Genomic DNA, 15,836 nt, shown 5'->3' on the forward strand with positions numbered 1-15,836 from the left:
TTGAAACTTCTTCAAGCTCAATGACGAAGAAGCTGAAACTTGACAACGAGTAACATCCATTCTTTGCATGCTTCTTTCGTTCTGCAGGCAAGTACCTGCAGACTGCAGTTAATGCCGTCCTCGAATGCCCTCGCATGCTGTTAGTCAGTCTTCGCTACGAAGTCATCCAATTAGTCAAGTCTGCACTGCAACTGCATGTGTGTTATCTGCATCCAAACCGGGGTTTATAATGCAGGTTCTGGCTAATACTCAGTTGTTCTTGCATCTTTTGTCTGAGGAAATCGAGAGGTTGATGGCATAACAGAATATTGCTTATTTCGTTGAGAAACAGCTCTGATCACTTCGTTGTCCTTGCGGTCCGTTATATTGATCTGTACAGGCTCGGCAGGACAGAGCTGCCTTCTTTGGGCCGTTGTTAACTACGTAGCGGAGATGAGGAAAAATTGATAGAATAATTGCGTTCTTTTGCAGGAGGTCTGTGGGTGTAAGATGGAGGACGGTTGTGGTTGTTTACTAGGAGCTGCTGCCGTGTGGAACTGGAAGTTGCCCTTTCCTATAGACGAGACCCACCGTGCTTGATTGGGCACGGCAACGGCTCTCGAACGTTAGGCCACATTTGGTCAGCTCTTCTGCAACAAAGAGGAACTTGCTCAAACTTCTTCTAGAAGAATAAATGATCCGTGGACCAGTTTCCTGGATTTTGACATTAGCATCAACCGTGTCACCCACAGTGTATACTTGAATGATGCTGCCGATAACACAGAGCGTTAAAGACTTGAGCATCCCGGGAGTAGTGATATAGCAAATACAGCAACGCAACAAGTAAGAACAACAATATAGCCCGGCAGATAATCCTTTTTAATCTTGGCTCTCGGTCCATTCATTGCGATCTTTTGGAAGACGATGTAACTCTGGCCAACTGACTCCACTACAGCACACGAGAGCGGATGTGCTGCAGAGCGGCGACGATCTAGTCAACCATTTGCAGATTGATGTGAAGAGTTTGAGCAAAGGCAAAGCTGTTCACAAGTGCTGCTTTATTGGTGTCTCGATAGTCGTATGTCTTGCTCTTCCCCACATGTGCGTCTTCTAATTAGACATGTTGCCCGAGACATATCAGACGTCAGTTATCAAAGACCTTGGGAGGCTAGATGTGAGCCATTACATTTTATATCTCCACACGTAGAGTCGAAAGGTGGAAGAGCTGGGGCTTGGCTCCGTAAAGAAAAGGCCAAAGCAGACGCAGAAGTCAGATCGGCTTCTCAATGTGTTTGAGTTCAGCCTGCTTTCGCGCGCTTCTCTAGATAGGCTTCAAGACGAGTATATCCTCAACCCAAGCTGCTGGATAGGACCATAGATGCAAGCGCCAACGGTGCGGTGTGACAAACAGTGGGCGTTCGGAGGTATGCGATGCACGAGACATGGTTTTGAAGACCAACTTGAGCCTTGACAACCATATCGAGCGAGAAGTGTCGGTAATTCGTTTGGATCAATGTGTCGCCAAATAGCCTCCAGCGTACCAGAGCGGTGGCGTCGAATCGACTTCGGCATGCGAGTGATTGATGCTGTGGCAAAAAGCAAAGAGAGTATCTATTTATTCTGTTGTTTTTCATGCAACGTCTTCTCTTTCATGATTCTTCCTAGTTCTATGCAGAACACTACTCGAGTACATCGTAGGAGAAGTTGTTGCTTGGTGACGGCAATTCCCTAGGGCCACGCTGGTGCCAAAAATCTGATTGCTTCGGCAGACTAGAGCAGTCAACTGTCAGGGCCTCGAACTAGTTCTACAGTCTAATGCAAGTGCCTTGAACCCTTGACTCTTCCACCCTCAAGGTTTCCTTCCGCGTCTTTCAATCAACGTCCCATGCAATACGCCCCCAGCCCAGCCTGCGGACCGGACAGGCCCCCCTCCTCGCTCATGGCATCCATGCCCGGTCCTGACGAGGATCGCAAGAACGAAGAACGAATGGCAAACGAACCGAGCCAGGAGGGCATCGAGGATGCGTCGCTGTGTGGTCGTTGGTCGTCGAGCAAGGGCAGAGCAGCAGCAGCAGCAGAACGGTGCGGGCAGATGTGCTTCTTGCCGCACCGCACATCGTATCTCACCACCACCACCACCACCCACCTCCCGGCTCGCGAAAACCTCTTTTCAAAAGCAACGGCTTCCTCGAGCTCCATCTTTCGCTGCCTCCTTCGTACCCTTCACTCGTCCTGCATGTACGACGAGCAATCCCATCTCCGCGAACTGCTTCCTCCGTCATCTACACCCTCAGCTTGTACGTCGTCAACGTGATAGTGTCCTCCCTCAGCTAGACGGTTTAGGCACCTTGCGCGCCGAGTTCTTGATACCCGATTCCGCTGGATCGAACCATCGCCCCGTCTTTTTACAATCTTTTACCCATATCCTAACCCTTCTCCTTTATTAGCTCGAGGTCCGACCCCTCCGTGAGTGTACGAGTATCTGGCATTCACAAGACTGCGTATCCGTCGCGTAGTGCCCAAGCTTCACGCTCCACCGTGGCTGCTCTGCATTACAAGCAACCTGGAAGCGTATTGCAATCCACGCCACCTAGCACAGCAGCTTCGAGGAACACTTCGAGAACCTGCAGATACAGAGGCCGATATCACAGGCTCTTAATACGGCCACCTGGACTGTCGCCGCCGTCTCCCCTGAGCGTCTTTGGGCTTGCAGATAGGCCGTCTGTCGTCTAGGACCTCGAACCTAGTCGTGATCACTGCACCGTCTTTTTGAACCCTCATTCCCTCGCCGTGTGTGTATGAACGCCTCCCCAAAACTCTCTGACAGCTAGCAATAAGAGTCAAAGGAACGGGACTAAGGAGCTGACAGCCACTACTTCTGTCACTGCCATACTATAAAGCGCCACATCGAAGCAAGGCGGGATAGCATCATCAGGAATCTCATATATTCTCCGCCCCCCCCAAAGGAAACCTGCATCGGCAGGAAGGACCGTTACATGTCGAAGAACCATTTCGGCACCAGTTATTCTAGACCCGGAGCTTTTGCTAATTCTAAACCAAGAGACCCCAGGGAGGAGGCCCAGGTTTCAGCACTATATGAGCTTGGACTACTTACCGACACAAACAAGAAAGGTCGGCGGAGAGAGAAGGACAGGGTAGCTGGTGGGTCCCGTGTTGCAGGATTACCACCAAAGAAAGGTCAGTTAAACAATAACGTCTCCTTCTCTTTCAGGAGTGGTTGCAAACGACATGAATTCCTTTGACCACCGGCTGACGCAGTTTCCCTCCCCAGGTGTTAGCACAATCGCAGGACTTCGAAAACCAACAACTTCATCAACATCGACTAAGCCGTGGGATAGCACGAGTAAAACATCGAGAGATCTGCGCAACAGGTCCGGCAATCAGATGGCGGGCATGCTTAGCGACTCGACGGTGTCGGAGAGGAGTCGTACAAGACGAGAAAGAACCTTTGTCGGCAGCGAGTGTGCAGTATGCGAGGAGCCGTTAGAACACACCCTTCGTGGCGAGCGCATTCTTCAATTCTCCTGCGGTCACGTCTCGCACGAGGCATGTTTCTACGAATATATCAAGGAATTTGAGTCGCAGTACTGCCCAACATGTAACGCTCCCTTAGGACTCGACACTAGTAGAGGAGGAAATGTTCTCGACATTGGTAAGAGTCAATTGCATCTGTAATTGTAAAATCACTAACGGCTGTACAGAAAAATTGAGCAACATCGTACGATCAGTCTCCTCGAACGATGCATCCAGATCCAACCAAGCCACTCCTACCCCATGGGACAACCAAACCATGAGGCCGCCGAGCAGAGAATCTAACCAGCGACAACAACAGCAGCAACAAAGGGAGGCGGAATTGGACGCCGGCCGCGATCCTAGGGCGCACAACAATGACCACAATAGGGACAGCAGAGACAGCCGAGAACGTGAAAAGTTTGGCCCTCCGTCGGAGAGACCTTCAGGACAAAGCAGTCATCGCCGGAATGATTCAGAGGCTACAGGAACCGCTTCCTCAGTTGGCTACCCAGAAACTTCTACCAGTGGTCCTCCGCGTCGCCACGATTACGATGTGCAGTCAATGGAAACAAGCATAACAAGCCCACGAGCGAGCGTAACGAGGAATCCAATCCCAGCGCCAACGGTCAGTGTTCGATCGGAATTTCCAACATTGAACAGGTCGCGTCAACAGCAGACTTTGACTTGTTTGGTAACAATCGAGGTGCCAGACAACAAATGGCGGCCAGATCCTGATGACTTACGATCAGCCCCTCAAGCTCCAGTTGCACGTCCTGAAGATACCTATGCTCGACCGCCTTCACCAGCGCAAAGTGCACCTAAGTTCTACCCATATGAAGCACCAGAGGTACTGGAAGAGATTACAGAAAATCTCCGCGTAAGAGTAGAGAACTGGCATGGTCTCGACTTCAATCGGTACAGCACTTGCTACACAATCTTGAAGATTCCACTAACTTAAAAATAGATTCGGAAAGCTCCGTTTGTACGGCACAATCCGTGTCGGAAAGGACAGGCAGTCATGGCAGGAACTGGAATGTTTCCTGTTCGCCGAGATGCTTATTTGCGTAAAGGAAAAGAAAGTCATGATACCCCAAGGATGGGAAGACACGCAGCCACTGCGAAAAACAACCCGTTGCACGCTCAAGGGCTCTATTCTAATTAAGAAACATCTGAACGAAGTATCAGAATCAGGGGGTAAAGCCAACCTTGGTCAAACAGAAAAGATTACGATGTCTAACTTGACGCCTGCAGAAGAAAACATCCTCACACTCAGCCTTTCAGTAGCTGAGCTTCCTTCTTTCCACCTAAGATTCGAGAACCGCAACCAGTTGAAATTATGGCAACAAGCGTTGTTAGATTTACACGCCGTAGAGGCATCTCCTGTTCGAAGCCCAGAATACGATTTATCAGAGCCAGAGGACGAGGATTGGCAGAGAGTGAATGGACCAAATCGAGGTTCATCGGTCAATTCATCCTCATACGGTGCACCGAAATCAGCAACAACCGCCGGAACGGATTATACGAACGCCGCTCGAACTGTCCGATTACCACCAGTCGTCCATGTACCATTCGATATTGTCGTTGTTGTTCCAATATCTTCCTCCATGCAAGGTGTGAAAATAAGCCTCGTTCGCGACGCGTTGAAATTCATGGTATCGAATCTCGGAGAGCGTGATCGGATGGGTCTGGTTACCTTTGGATCCAGTGGTGGTGCTGCACCACTAGTTGGAATGACTACAAAATCATGGAACGGATGGCCAGGCATCCTCTCTTCCATCAGACCGGTTGGACAGAAGAGTCACAGAGCAGATGTTGTGGAGGGTGCCAATGTCGCGATGGATCTCCTAATGCAACGAAAATCAAATAACCCAATTGCCACTATTCTCTTGATCAGCGATTCCTCAACCTCGGACCCAGAGAGTGTCGACTTTGTCGTTTCGAGGGCAGAAGCCGCAAAGATTGCGATTCACTCCTTTGGGTTGGGAATGACACACAAGCCGGATACTATGATCGAGCTCTCTACCCGTACAAAGGCTTCCTATACATATGTCAAGGACTGGATGATGCTGCGCGAGTGCGTTGCTGGGTGTCTCGGTGCCCTCCAGACGATGTCTCATCAAAATGTAAAACTAAAGCTTCGACTGCCAGAAGGGTCGCCTGCCAAGTTTGTCAAGATCAGTGGTGCTTTACAAATCACCAAACGAGCAACTGGCAAAGATGCCGAGGCTTCCTTGGGCGATCTACGATTCGGCGACAAGAGGGATATCTTGGTACAACTGGTGATATCTCCAGACAATGCGTCTCAGGAACAACTACCACAGGATCCATGGGAAACCATCGTATCTGGTTTGGAAGCACTTGGCGGACCATTAGATCAGGAAGACTCGCGAACTCTTTCGATTGAGGAAGTTCCACTCCTTCAGGCAGATCTTACTTGGGGAGATATTATGAGAGACAGTACTCTGACGCAACTCCCTCGTCCTTCCTTACTTGCAATCACAATGCTTCCTGCATCCCCAAGCCGCAAGAAGTCTGAGTCACAATGGCCGAATACACCATCTATTCCACCACATCCACTTGTCGTACAGCGACGAATGGAGCTTCTTACCTCGGACATGCTTACCCGAGCTCTTACCCTAGTATCAAGAGGCCAGCACGACCGAGCCCAACACCTTCTCAACGAGACCCGTTCTATCCTGAAGGGTCTCGGAAAAGGTGGTCTACCACCAATTCCTCCACCAGGCGCGAAGTCACCAAACACCGGCGACTCCTCATCACCCACATCTTCCATTACCCCAGACCGTCGCCGCACACCATCTCCTACCTCAGCTGCTTCAGCAACGAGCCAGCACTCCCAGATTCCTCGTCACGTATCCAACGACGCTCTTTCCATGAACTCCTCTCCTGGAATAGATCCCACAACCGTAGCCGCCTTGGACGCGGAATTAGAATCTAGTCTGGAATGGATATCCCACCCAGCAGTCTTCGGTCGAGATAGCAGAAAAGCTGTTCTCCAAGCCATCGGTGTGATCAGCAGTCAACGAGGTTACACATTCCGTACACCTGTTGAAAGTCTCTGGTCGAATCGCGTCAGCGGCGTCAAACGCCTGACCGAACGCAGTCGAGAATGGCGAGAAGAAGGCGGTGGCGAAGGTGGCATCATGGAAGAGAGTTAAACAAAAGCCATCCAGATTGTACGATTCCATTACGACGACATCATTTTGAACACTCTCACATTTTACGAGATTAAACGGCCGGCGTACCATCATTTCCTCAACATCAAACTTTATTACCTGTATCATATTTTACCTTCATCCTCGCAAAGCCTGTTTGTTTTTGGACATACCCCCTCATACCAGCCTTCGTCGCGCGTATTTACTGCCTTCATTATTCTGGAATCGAATCTCATCACCCGAACTTTTAAGGAATCGAAAGGGGATTTAGCATTGTTTATCTTGGGATTATATATTGTTGAGAACCTTTTTACCCCATCTTTTACACGGTTTTTTGTCATCTCTGTTCGAATGTTTTTTTGTGATTATGGGTACTTTTGGGATTTAAAATTGCGGCTTTTTGCTCCTTAGGGATTGGGGTGGATGACTGTGGGAAGGAAGATGGGTTGATGAGAATGGATTGGAATGGAATGGATATTTGTGAGGAAATGGGAGTGGGGAAGAGGGTATATATAGATTATGAATGTGGTACTATATTGAAGATATTCCAACCTATAAGTTTTTGTTTTTGGTTCGACTATGTTGTGCTTGAGTTTTTGTTTGCTTGTTGTGTCATGAATTCTTCGGAGGCTCGGTGGTAGGTTCTAAAAACAAGTTTTTGACAGAGTTAGGAAGGCGCGGGACGTTGAATTGTGCTGTATCTGATGTTGTATCAGAGCCAAAGTATCTAATTTAATTGACCGGAAACATGGAGTTTCGATGGCTTCCGGGTTTGCTACACCTGAATTTCTTTGCAGACTACCCATTGAAATACATTCATACATTTTCTTCTCCACTGAGTTTTGGGACTAGAAGTCCCAGCATACTATACCATCACCCATCTCATAACAATCATGCATTGCCCTCCCTACAACTAAACCTGAAGTATCTCCTCACTTCCCTCGCCACGAAACTCCTCACACCACCCTCCGAAACCCAAACTTCCCACCCACAGCATCAAACGCCACCTTCCAGCTCCTCAAAAAATGCCGTCCAGTATTCAAAAACGGCTCTTTCTCAGCCGGATCTCTCAACGTCACGATAACCATACTCGGTGCGATCCCCTCAGGCGATCCGACGATGAACTCTGTATCAACTGCATACCCAAAATCATCACGGACTTTGAGTTGGACGACGGAGCCGTTGTTAAGTGCGCGGACGGGGGCGTGAGTGCTCGGATTCGTGTCTGTATGTGTATGGACCTGTGCCCCGGTCGGGAGGGTGAGATAGGAATGTGCTATTCCGGTGTCGATGAGGAGATTGCCTTCAACGCAGGTGCTGTCGTCGACGCTGAAGCATGCTCTGGGGGCGCGCCAGTCGCGGTGGTCGGTGTCCCATAGGTCTCCGCGCTTTAAGACGTTCCAGCGTATCAAGTCTTTGGTGTTGGATCCTGTTAGGCCTAACGTGATGCCATTTCGATCAAGCATATAACCGTTGCGGAAGAGATCGGTGTTGGTGCTTGTTTTGTTTATGTTTACGATATTGAGGAATGGATTCTTGTCTGGTGATCCTTGAGGCTGACCATCTTTTTGTCGGCCGAAACCGACGCCGAATAATGATATATTTGGGGGATGGTGGACCACTCTTGGTAGGGTACCTTTGAGCGTTGGACAAGTGTTTGTATCTCTCGTTTCGTTGTAATGGGGACATATGGTGGACTCCTCGACAACTAGAACGGGAACTCTGGTCTCGACCTCCACTGGTGCATCGGTATAGAACATATCAACGGGGATCCAATGGCCGGAATACAGTTTCTTGCTGCTTGATAGAAACTCCCAGCCTTTCTCGCTCGCGTTTGCGAGCTGCTGTGACCAGCCAGGAAACCCATCTACCGAGACGACGTACCCACAGGTTCCGGTATCTATTGTCGGGTGATATGCAATACTCTTATTGCCATTTCGTAGTTCCACGTTGACCCTGGGAGGGTCGGTAAATGGCACCGCATTGGGGACTTTGACATCGATGTAGTAGGGAATGGTTACTTCTATGGTATAATGGCTGTAGGTGTTTTGAGCTATGGTTGTTGTGAGAAACAGCTCCCCCAAGTAGAGGTATAAGCTTTTGAATGTGTGCATTGTGAATGTAACTAGCATAGCTAGAAACAGAGATGGGTGATGACAAGCAGCATACCCAGAAACTCAGGTCGGTGAAGAGTATTTGCAAATATTCCTAACCTAACCCATTCAGATTTCCAGTACATGTAGCAGTCAATGTAACAATTCTGCAACCTCAAGGATTCCGACGATCATGGTGGGTCAATTGGAGGCAGGGAAGAGCGACGACCGTAAGGGGTGAACGATACTTCGAAATTTTGGTTGCACGACCAATCCCATTCTTGGCAGACGGCTAATGGGACCCACTGTCAGCCAGCTGAGTTGGCTGGATTCGACCGTCCAACGTCGCTTGCTTGTGCTTCGTATTTCGTTGAGCCGAATTTATTGCATGATGCTAACTATCGGAAAATCCGAACAGACATACCGGCAGAATAGATCAAACGGGTGTTAATTCGTGTGAATCGTGTGAACACCTTTTCAAGACTTTGGCGATTTGGACAACCCTATGACAGCTCTTTCATCGCTCAAACATCTCGTATTTCATGATGTTGTTGCCTAATATCGTACGGCCCTTAGATTTTCTATCTCCAACGAAGCGTCGTCAAGTAGATCGGTCAACTCTCTTGACGAGGCCTCATCCAATTCCTTCACCAATGGCCGGATCTGGTTTGCAAGACCTAGAAGCGCTGGGATGCTTGTCAAATATCTCTTCTGTACTCCAGAGGCAGCCTTTGTAAGGATTGCCGAGACAAGCTGGAGTGCAGCAACTTGCAGCTCTAGTACCGAAGCGTTTGGCTTTGGAGAAATCTTCATAGATGCAACAACTGCAATGGACGACATCCAATCTTCCTGGGGGTAGCTGGTCGTCCCATCGTCGAGTACCGCAAGTAGAACGCGAATAATTTCAACTCCTCGAGCAGCTTCGGGGACAACGCTGTCAGTTGAAGGTATGATTAAAGTCGGAATCTCTGCGAGTATGTGATGAAGATCGTCGGAAATCACTTTCCAGCCGTTCTGCTCAATGAATCCGCCAACACCAATGCTTGAAAGCATGATGGGTTCAAGCGCAAGCAGTACTGGGTAGCGAAAATCAAGAGCGTTACCCACGCTGATCTTGTAAAGCTCAACGAGCATATCCATCAGACCAGCACTTTCATTACGCAAATTTTCGTTTTCGTCTTCGCGAATCCAGATTGATAAAGCCCTGATGCTAGCTAATACCAGTGGATCAGTTGTAACGCTATTTTCCATCGTGTCCCATGTTAATGTTAATCGTGAGCCTTCAGACGTTACTGCAGTACCTGCCCTCGCGGATGGATGAAGACCCGATGCTCCGGCCATTGAAGCATCCCATCTGTCGCGAAGATACTCGATTGTCAACGACATTGTTTCTGCGATGTCCTTTCGCAGTTTCAGTAGCAGATCCGGTGGCATGTTGAACGATGGTATAGGCATGTCATCGTCAAGGCTCCTGACTAAAAATCCAATAAAGCTGGAAAGAATGTCGAAGCCGGCGGCTAACCTTTGCGAAATAGAGACATAGTTGCCACTATTCAATTGAGCAAGCAGTGACGGAAACGATGATCGAACGTCTATCAAGAGAAGGTTAACTAATAGGTATGAAAAGGGCTTGCTCTCAGCGTTGTCGGTTGCGCTATTCTTGAAAAGTAAGATTGGACATTGCTTAGGGTACAGTTGCAAGAGAGCTGCAGCCAGGTTCGTGTATGCAGCTCTACCAGTGATTGTAGGCTTTCTCAGTACCAATCGACGAACAGCGGCGACGAGTGGTACTAGCCATGGCGGGTCCTCGCTCAAAACCTGCAGACCAATTAGTACATGAATGGATTTAATCATAGGATGACCTGCCTCCGGGTTCAACCTTGGGAGAAAGCTGCCAATAGACTGAAGTAGGGTAACAGCATCTGTATTTTTAAAGGCAACTAGAAGAGCAGGGATCACTTCATCTATACTTTCTTGGGTACGTAGAATCTCGCTATTAACAGATGATGCGTTGACCCAGGCATATGTAAATACATCTAGAGCCAATGGGTATTGAGGAGCAATTTCCCACAAGGGCGTCACGTCTTTGATATGAATGAGTTCAACCGCACCTTCTTGATGACTGACAAGTGTGACGAGAGTTTTCAAAATCAATTCGGTTGTTGCTGAATTGCTGTACGACGTCAGCGTTTGACTCTGGGTTTTCAAAGAGAGAAATTTTCCTGACCTTTGAAGCGAAACCTCAATGAGAGGGTTTATAAGTGATGTCAGCCTCTTGTTATTGAGATCACTTGCAGGTAACAGATTGGTCAATGTGTGTAGAATAGATACAGAAAGATCTACCATATCTATAGCCTCTGCTTTGCTAGTAGTCTTGTTCTCTCTAGCGCGAAGTAGACGCTTGAGGAACTTTGGTGATAGAGAATCCCATATCAAATGTATGCGCTCGGTGTCGTGCACTAGCTGACCATTGTCGAGTACACTCTTCAAAAGAGCGAGACCAACGAATCTTGACGTATCATTTTTCGTCTTTAAAAGCTCTACTAACTTGTCAAAAGTCTGCGTAGGATCTGATAGGAGATCATCTGCGGGATTCGATGGTTTTGCCATATTGTACTGAATGGCGCATTCGTCGAGGGTGCCATGAAAATTACAACCCGCTGATGAAGCTCCCGGGTACGGTAGCAGGACGCGACGAACTCCGAGGTTCTGCCGACAACTATCTAAGAACCACCATACTTCGTTCGAAAAAGTAAGCTTAAGAATATGCCATTAACGACTTCGGCTCTTTGAATATGACCAGCTCTTCAGCCGGATATTTCCCCCCTTCCATAGGCGATTCATCCTCAAGTCACCAACCACCGAGTGTCCCAACCCTTCAAGACGACAGCGACGACGACGACCCTGTCGCAAGCCATCATCGAGAGCAGACGCTACTATCGGAGGATCCTCTCTACGAAGACGAAGGAGAGATAGTGAGCTTCAAGCGGAAAGCCAAGCAAGCTCCCGTATCTCGATTCCTATCTGCTATTTCAGGAACTGGCGCGCAATCGCGTCAACCTGCACTTTCTCCCAGATCAGGAACACCTGGTGTGAGTAACAGTGGCTCGTGGGGATCCGGGACAAACAACGGCGAGGAGGCGTCTTCGAATATCAATGCAAATCCTAAGGATGGAGGTCCTCTGGACTGGTACGCGGAAGGGCCGGGGCGCAGAGTTGGATATGAAGACATGACAGCAATCGATTGGATATTCGAATACACAAAAGAACGGCAACGCTTACGAGTACTATACTCAAGCGCTTCGGGGTTGTTGGGATATGCGCAACGAGCTTTAGATGCGAGTCAGATATGGATTGTGCTAATCCTGACCGGGCTCGCCGCTGGAATATTCGCGGCAGCAATAGATGTCGCGAGCGATTGGCTTGGAGATATGAAGACCGGATACTGTTCCGCTGGGGATGACGGAGGGCGTTTCTATCTGAACAAATACTTCTGCTGTTACGGATATGATGGGTATACTCAGTGCCGAGACTGGGTACCCTGGAGTGCGGCCGTTCATATAACATCTGCTGGGGGTAAATGGTTCATAGAATACTTCTTTTTCACACTTTTCTCTGTGAGTTCTCTTGATCTGTTCTGTGGTCGTCACTAATGTTCGTCAATGAAAAGGTTGCGTTCGGAGTCTCTGCTAGTATTTTAGTCAAAGAGTATGCGCCATACGCAAAGCACAGTGGAATACCAGAGATTAAGACAGTATTGGGAGGATTTGTCATTCGACGTTTTATGGGAACCTGGACTTTGATAATTAAGTCACTTGGTCTGGTACGCAAGCAAAAGTTCCAAATAAAGTTTTTTTTTTTGGCTTCAAAAAATCATTACTAACACATCCAAGTGTCTAGCTGTTGCATCTGGTATGTGGCTGGGAAAAGAAGGGCCACTTGTCCATGTGGCATGCTGTTGTGCGAATTTGTTTATGAAACTTTTTGGAAACATAAATGGCAATGAAGGTCCGTTGCCCATGTACCTTGATTTTGGTTTGACTGTCCAGGCTAATACTGACCAGCACGGAAACGCGAAGTCTTGTCTGCTGCTGCTGCTGCGGGAATATCTGTGGCATTCGGCTCTCCAATTGGGGGTGTTTTGTTCAGTCTTGAGGTCAGTCAACTTGTCCTTCATCAGGGGTAATGCCTTTCTCATTAGTAGACAGCAACTATCCTATTATTTCCCCGACAAAACCATGTGGCAGAGCTTCGTTTGCGCCATGACTGCGGCTGTCACACTTCAGGCTTTTGATCCTTTTAGAAGTGGAAAGCTCGTACTTTATCAAGTCACTTACAGCTCCGGTTGGCATGGTTTCGAGATGATCCCTTTTGCGTTACTCGGAATACTTGGAGTGAGTAACCCCGCACTTTTTATATTTCAGCTTTTAACATTGATGTAGGGTATCTACGGCGGTTTGTTCATCAAAATGAATATGAAAATCGCAGGATGGAAAAAAGGAAATGCATGGCTGCCTGGGCCCATTACCCAAGTAGCCATCATTGCTATCTTGACTGCTCTTATTAATTACCCTAACTTTTACATGAGAGCGCAGGCTTCCGAACTCGTATATTCTCTCCTCGCAGAGTGCTCCAAAGTCGTTGATGACCAGTTCGGTCTTTGCAAAACGGGAGCTGCTACTGCAGGGACAATATTCCTACTAGTTTTCGCGGCTATTCTAGGCTTCTTTCTTGCATCTGTCACTTTCGGGTTACAGATCCCAGCTGGTATCATTCTACCTTCAATGGCGGTTGGGGCACTCATGGGACGAGCAGTTGGAATCATCATGGAGATTTGGGTTCACAACCACCCCACCTTCTTTCCATTTGCCTCTTGCGAACCCGATGTTCCTTGCGTAACTCCTGGAACGTACGCCATCATTGGAGCTGCCGCAGCTCTTGGTGGCGTTACCCGCATGACAGTCTCAATAGTGGTTATTATGTTCGAATTGACTGGTGCACTTACCTATGTCCTTCCTATCATGATAGCCGTTATGTTAAGCAAATGGATTGGCGACGCCTTCGGCAAACGTGGAATTTATGAATCCTGGATCCACTTTAACGAATACCCCTTCTTGGACAACAGCGAAGAGACTGTAATCCCCGACATACCCGTCAGCCAAATCATGACACGCATCGAAGACCTCGTTGTTCTCACATCGACAGGACATACCATTCGGTCCCTGTCCAACATTTTGGCAACCCACCCGTATCGAGGGTTCCCTGTCATATCTGATCCGCGCGACGCGATTCTCCTAGGATATATTTCCAGAGCTGAATTAGAGTACATCCTGCGTTCATCAACAGAAGGGCCACGTTCTTTGCCCCCAGAAGCAGAAGCCTTCTTCTCTCACCAACCTCTTGCTGACCCTCGAACTACTCTTGATCTCCGGCCCTGGATGGATCAAACTCCACTAACTCTACCCTCTCGCTCTAATCTCCTTCTCACCGCCAATTACTTCCAGAAATTAGGGTTGCGTTACATACTCTTCTCAGATAGAGGCGTCCTACAAGGGTTCCTAACGAAGAAGGATGTATGGTATGTGCTCAATGGAGCAGAGGAAACAAGAAAGACAGCTGCACAAGAAGGAACTTTGAGGATGCCAGGTGGCCTAGGTATTGACACTGGGCTAACAAGAGAAAATGGTCAAGGAGAGCAGAGAGGCCTGTTGGACAGGAATGGAGATACTGAAGATTCCACACCGATCAGTCCGGTTGGCGATGCACCAATCCTATGAGAATATCTTGATCTCGGCAGTCACCTGCTCAGATATGTTCAAAAACAGCATTTTGGCCTAGTATAAAATCCCTACGATTCGAAGTTGAATCTAAGTAAGTTGCTATCTTCTACTTGCTCAAATAATTGCAACTAATTGCAACCGCAGACCGCCCACAAATATGACTGGACTGCCACATCTACACGGAATTATGTTCATTGAGAGCCGAACCTGATAGGAGGCCAATCTTGCCGGGAGGAACCTTAGGCGGACTACTATGCAAGCACTCATACTGTTCTTTAGTCTGCCGTGGGCGGATCACCGCAGTGTAATCTGGCTCATCTGTCTAGAGGGACAACACGGTTACCCCAGCTTGACGCTATCTTCTGTTCCAAATCCGTGAGAGGGTTGTTTCAATTCCTCAGCTCATGTATCCCCGGTCTGACCATCGTCATTCTGATGGCCTGCGGTGTTTGTTGCGGGCTTTAACCTGTCTTCGTCGCCGCGCAGACGCGTCGTTGGGCGGATGGCGCTCCCGTCCGAACGGGCACTCCCTGGTATCAAATTTCCCTGTGTAGCCGCCGCCACGTTTTTGAGGATTTTAAAAATAGTATACTGTACAACATAGTCGGCCTCGATCCTAGTTGCCGCAATGGGGCATCTTCCTGCCCTGTAAATTCAAATGTTGGAATCACTTAATTCTCACGCGACGAGCCTTAAGGCTGTATTTGGTACCGACGCTTATTGATTGGCACTGCATCCGTCTTTAAGTTGCATCTTCCAGTAAGTCGACGAGATAAAGCTTCCTATAGCAAGTCTCTTTGATCTAGTGGAATCTGACGTGGTAAATTCAGCATGGTCCAGATTCGGCAACTTCGAAGAATATTGGTAAAGGTAACACCAGAATTATGGCCAATCTAGCTTCAAGTGCCATGATTGGATAGAGGATATCTGCATGTCATGTTTCTACGCTGTGCCGTGCAGTTACTAAAATATTCTTAACTCTATTTTTCTTTGGCTGTCGATCAAAGTTGGACATCAAATCCCACAGCTCCATGCAGCCATTCAGCCTTGTTTGATACTTAAAACACCTACTTGGAACAAAACATCGCGAGGGCTTCCACGAGGCTGCATGGGGTCGACCCAACAAACTCTTTTCTCCGATCAATCCAGTCACCTTGTTGTCGTGTTGTTTTTAGCCGCCGATTCTCCATGCAGGGGAGAGGCGTGATTTGTATTGTTGGTCTTACAGTACTGTGTTGGTAAGTTTTCTTTTTCGCTTAAGCATCAAGGGTTCCTTT

General features: G+C 48.3%; 4 protein-coding genes across 4 annotated transcripts; 2 read left to right on the top strand and 2 right to left on the bottom strand.

The window, feature by feature from the left end:
- Positions 1 to 1,918: 1,918 nt before the first annotated feature.
- GLAREA_04777 (vWA-like protein) lies at positions 1,919 to 6,689 on the top strand (the record flags this gene model as incomplete). The annotated part of the gene is made up of 5 exons (XM_008087154.1): positions 1,919 to 2,061; positions 3,041 to 3,177; positions 3,272 to 3,652; positions 3,702 to 4,428; positions 4,478 to 6,689. 5 exons carry the CDS (start codon positions 1,919 to 1,921, stop codon positions 6,687 to 6,689), a joined length of 3,600 nt encoding a protein of 1,199 aa, XP_008085345.1.
- Positions 6,690 to 7,642: 953 nt separating this feature from the next.
- On the bottom strand, positions 7,643 to 8,800 carry GLAREA_04778 (outer membrane autotransporter barrel protein; the record flags this gene model as incomplete). Its single annotated transcript, XM_008087155.1, has 1 exon — positions 7,643 to 8,800. One exon carries the CDS (start codon positions 8,798 to 8,800, stop codon positions 7,643 to 7,645), a length of 1,158 nt encoding a protein of 385 aa, XP_008085346.1.
- A 534-nt stretch (positions 8,801 to 9,334) lies between these two features.
- On the bottom strand, positions 9,335 to 11,389 carry GLAREA_04779 (uncharacterized protein; the record flags this gene model as incomplete). The annotated part of the gene is made up of 2 exons (XM_008087156.1): positions 9,335 to 10,952; positions 11,007 to 11,389. 2 exons carry the CDS (start codon positions 11,387 to 11,389, stop codon positions 9,335 to 9,337), a joined length of 2,001 nt encoding a protein of 666 aa, XP_008085347.1.
- A 185-nt stretch (positions 11,390 to 11,574) lies between these two features.
- On the top strand, positions 11,575 to 14,556 carry GLAREA_04780 (Clc chloride channel; the record flags this gene model as incomplete). Its single annotated transcript, XM_008087157.1, has 6 exons — positions 11,575 to 12,396; positions 12,450 to 12,602; positions 12,673 to 12,787; positions 12,844 to 12,935; positions 12,988 to 13,173; positions 13,222 to 14,556. The coding sequence occupies 6 exons, from the start codon at positions 11,575 to 11,577 to the stop codon at positions 14,554 to 14,556; spliced, it is 2,703 nt and encodes a 900-aa protein (XP_008085348.1).
- Positions 14,557 to 15,836: the final 1,280 nt, after the last annotated feature.

Source organism: Glarea lozoyensis, assembly GCF_000409485.1.
Source record: "Glarea lozoyensis ATCC 20868 chromosome Unknown GLAREA5, whole genome shotgun sequence".
In the NCBI taxonomy this organism is placed as follows: Eukaryota; Fungi; Ascomycota; class Leotiomycetes; order Helotiales; family Helotiaceae; genus Glarea; species Glarea lozoyensis.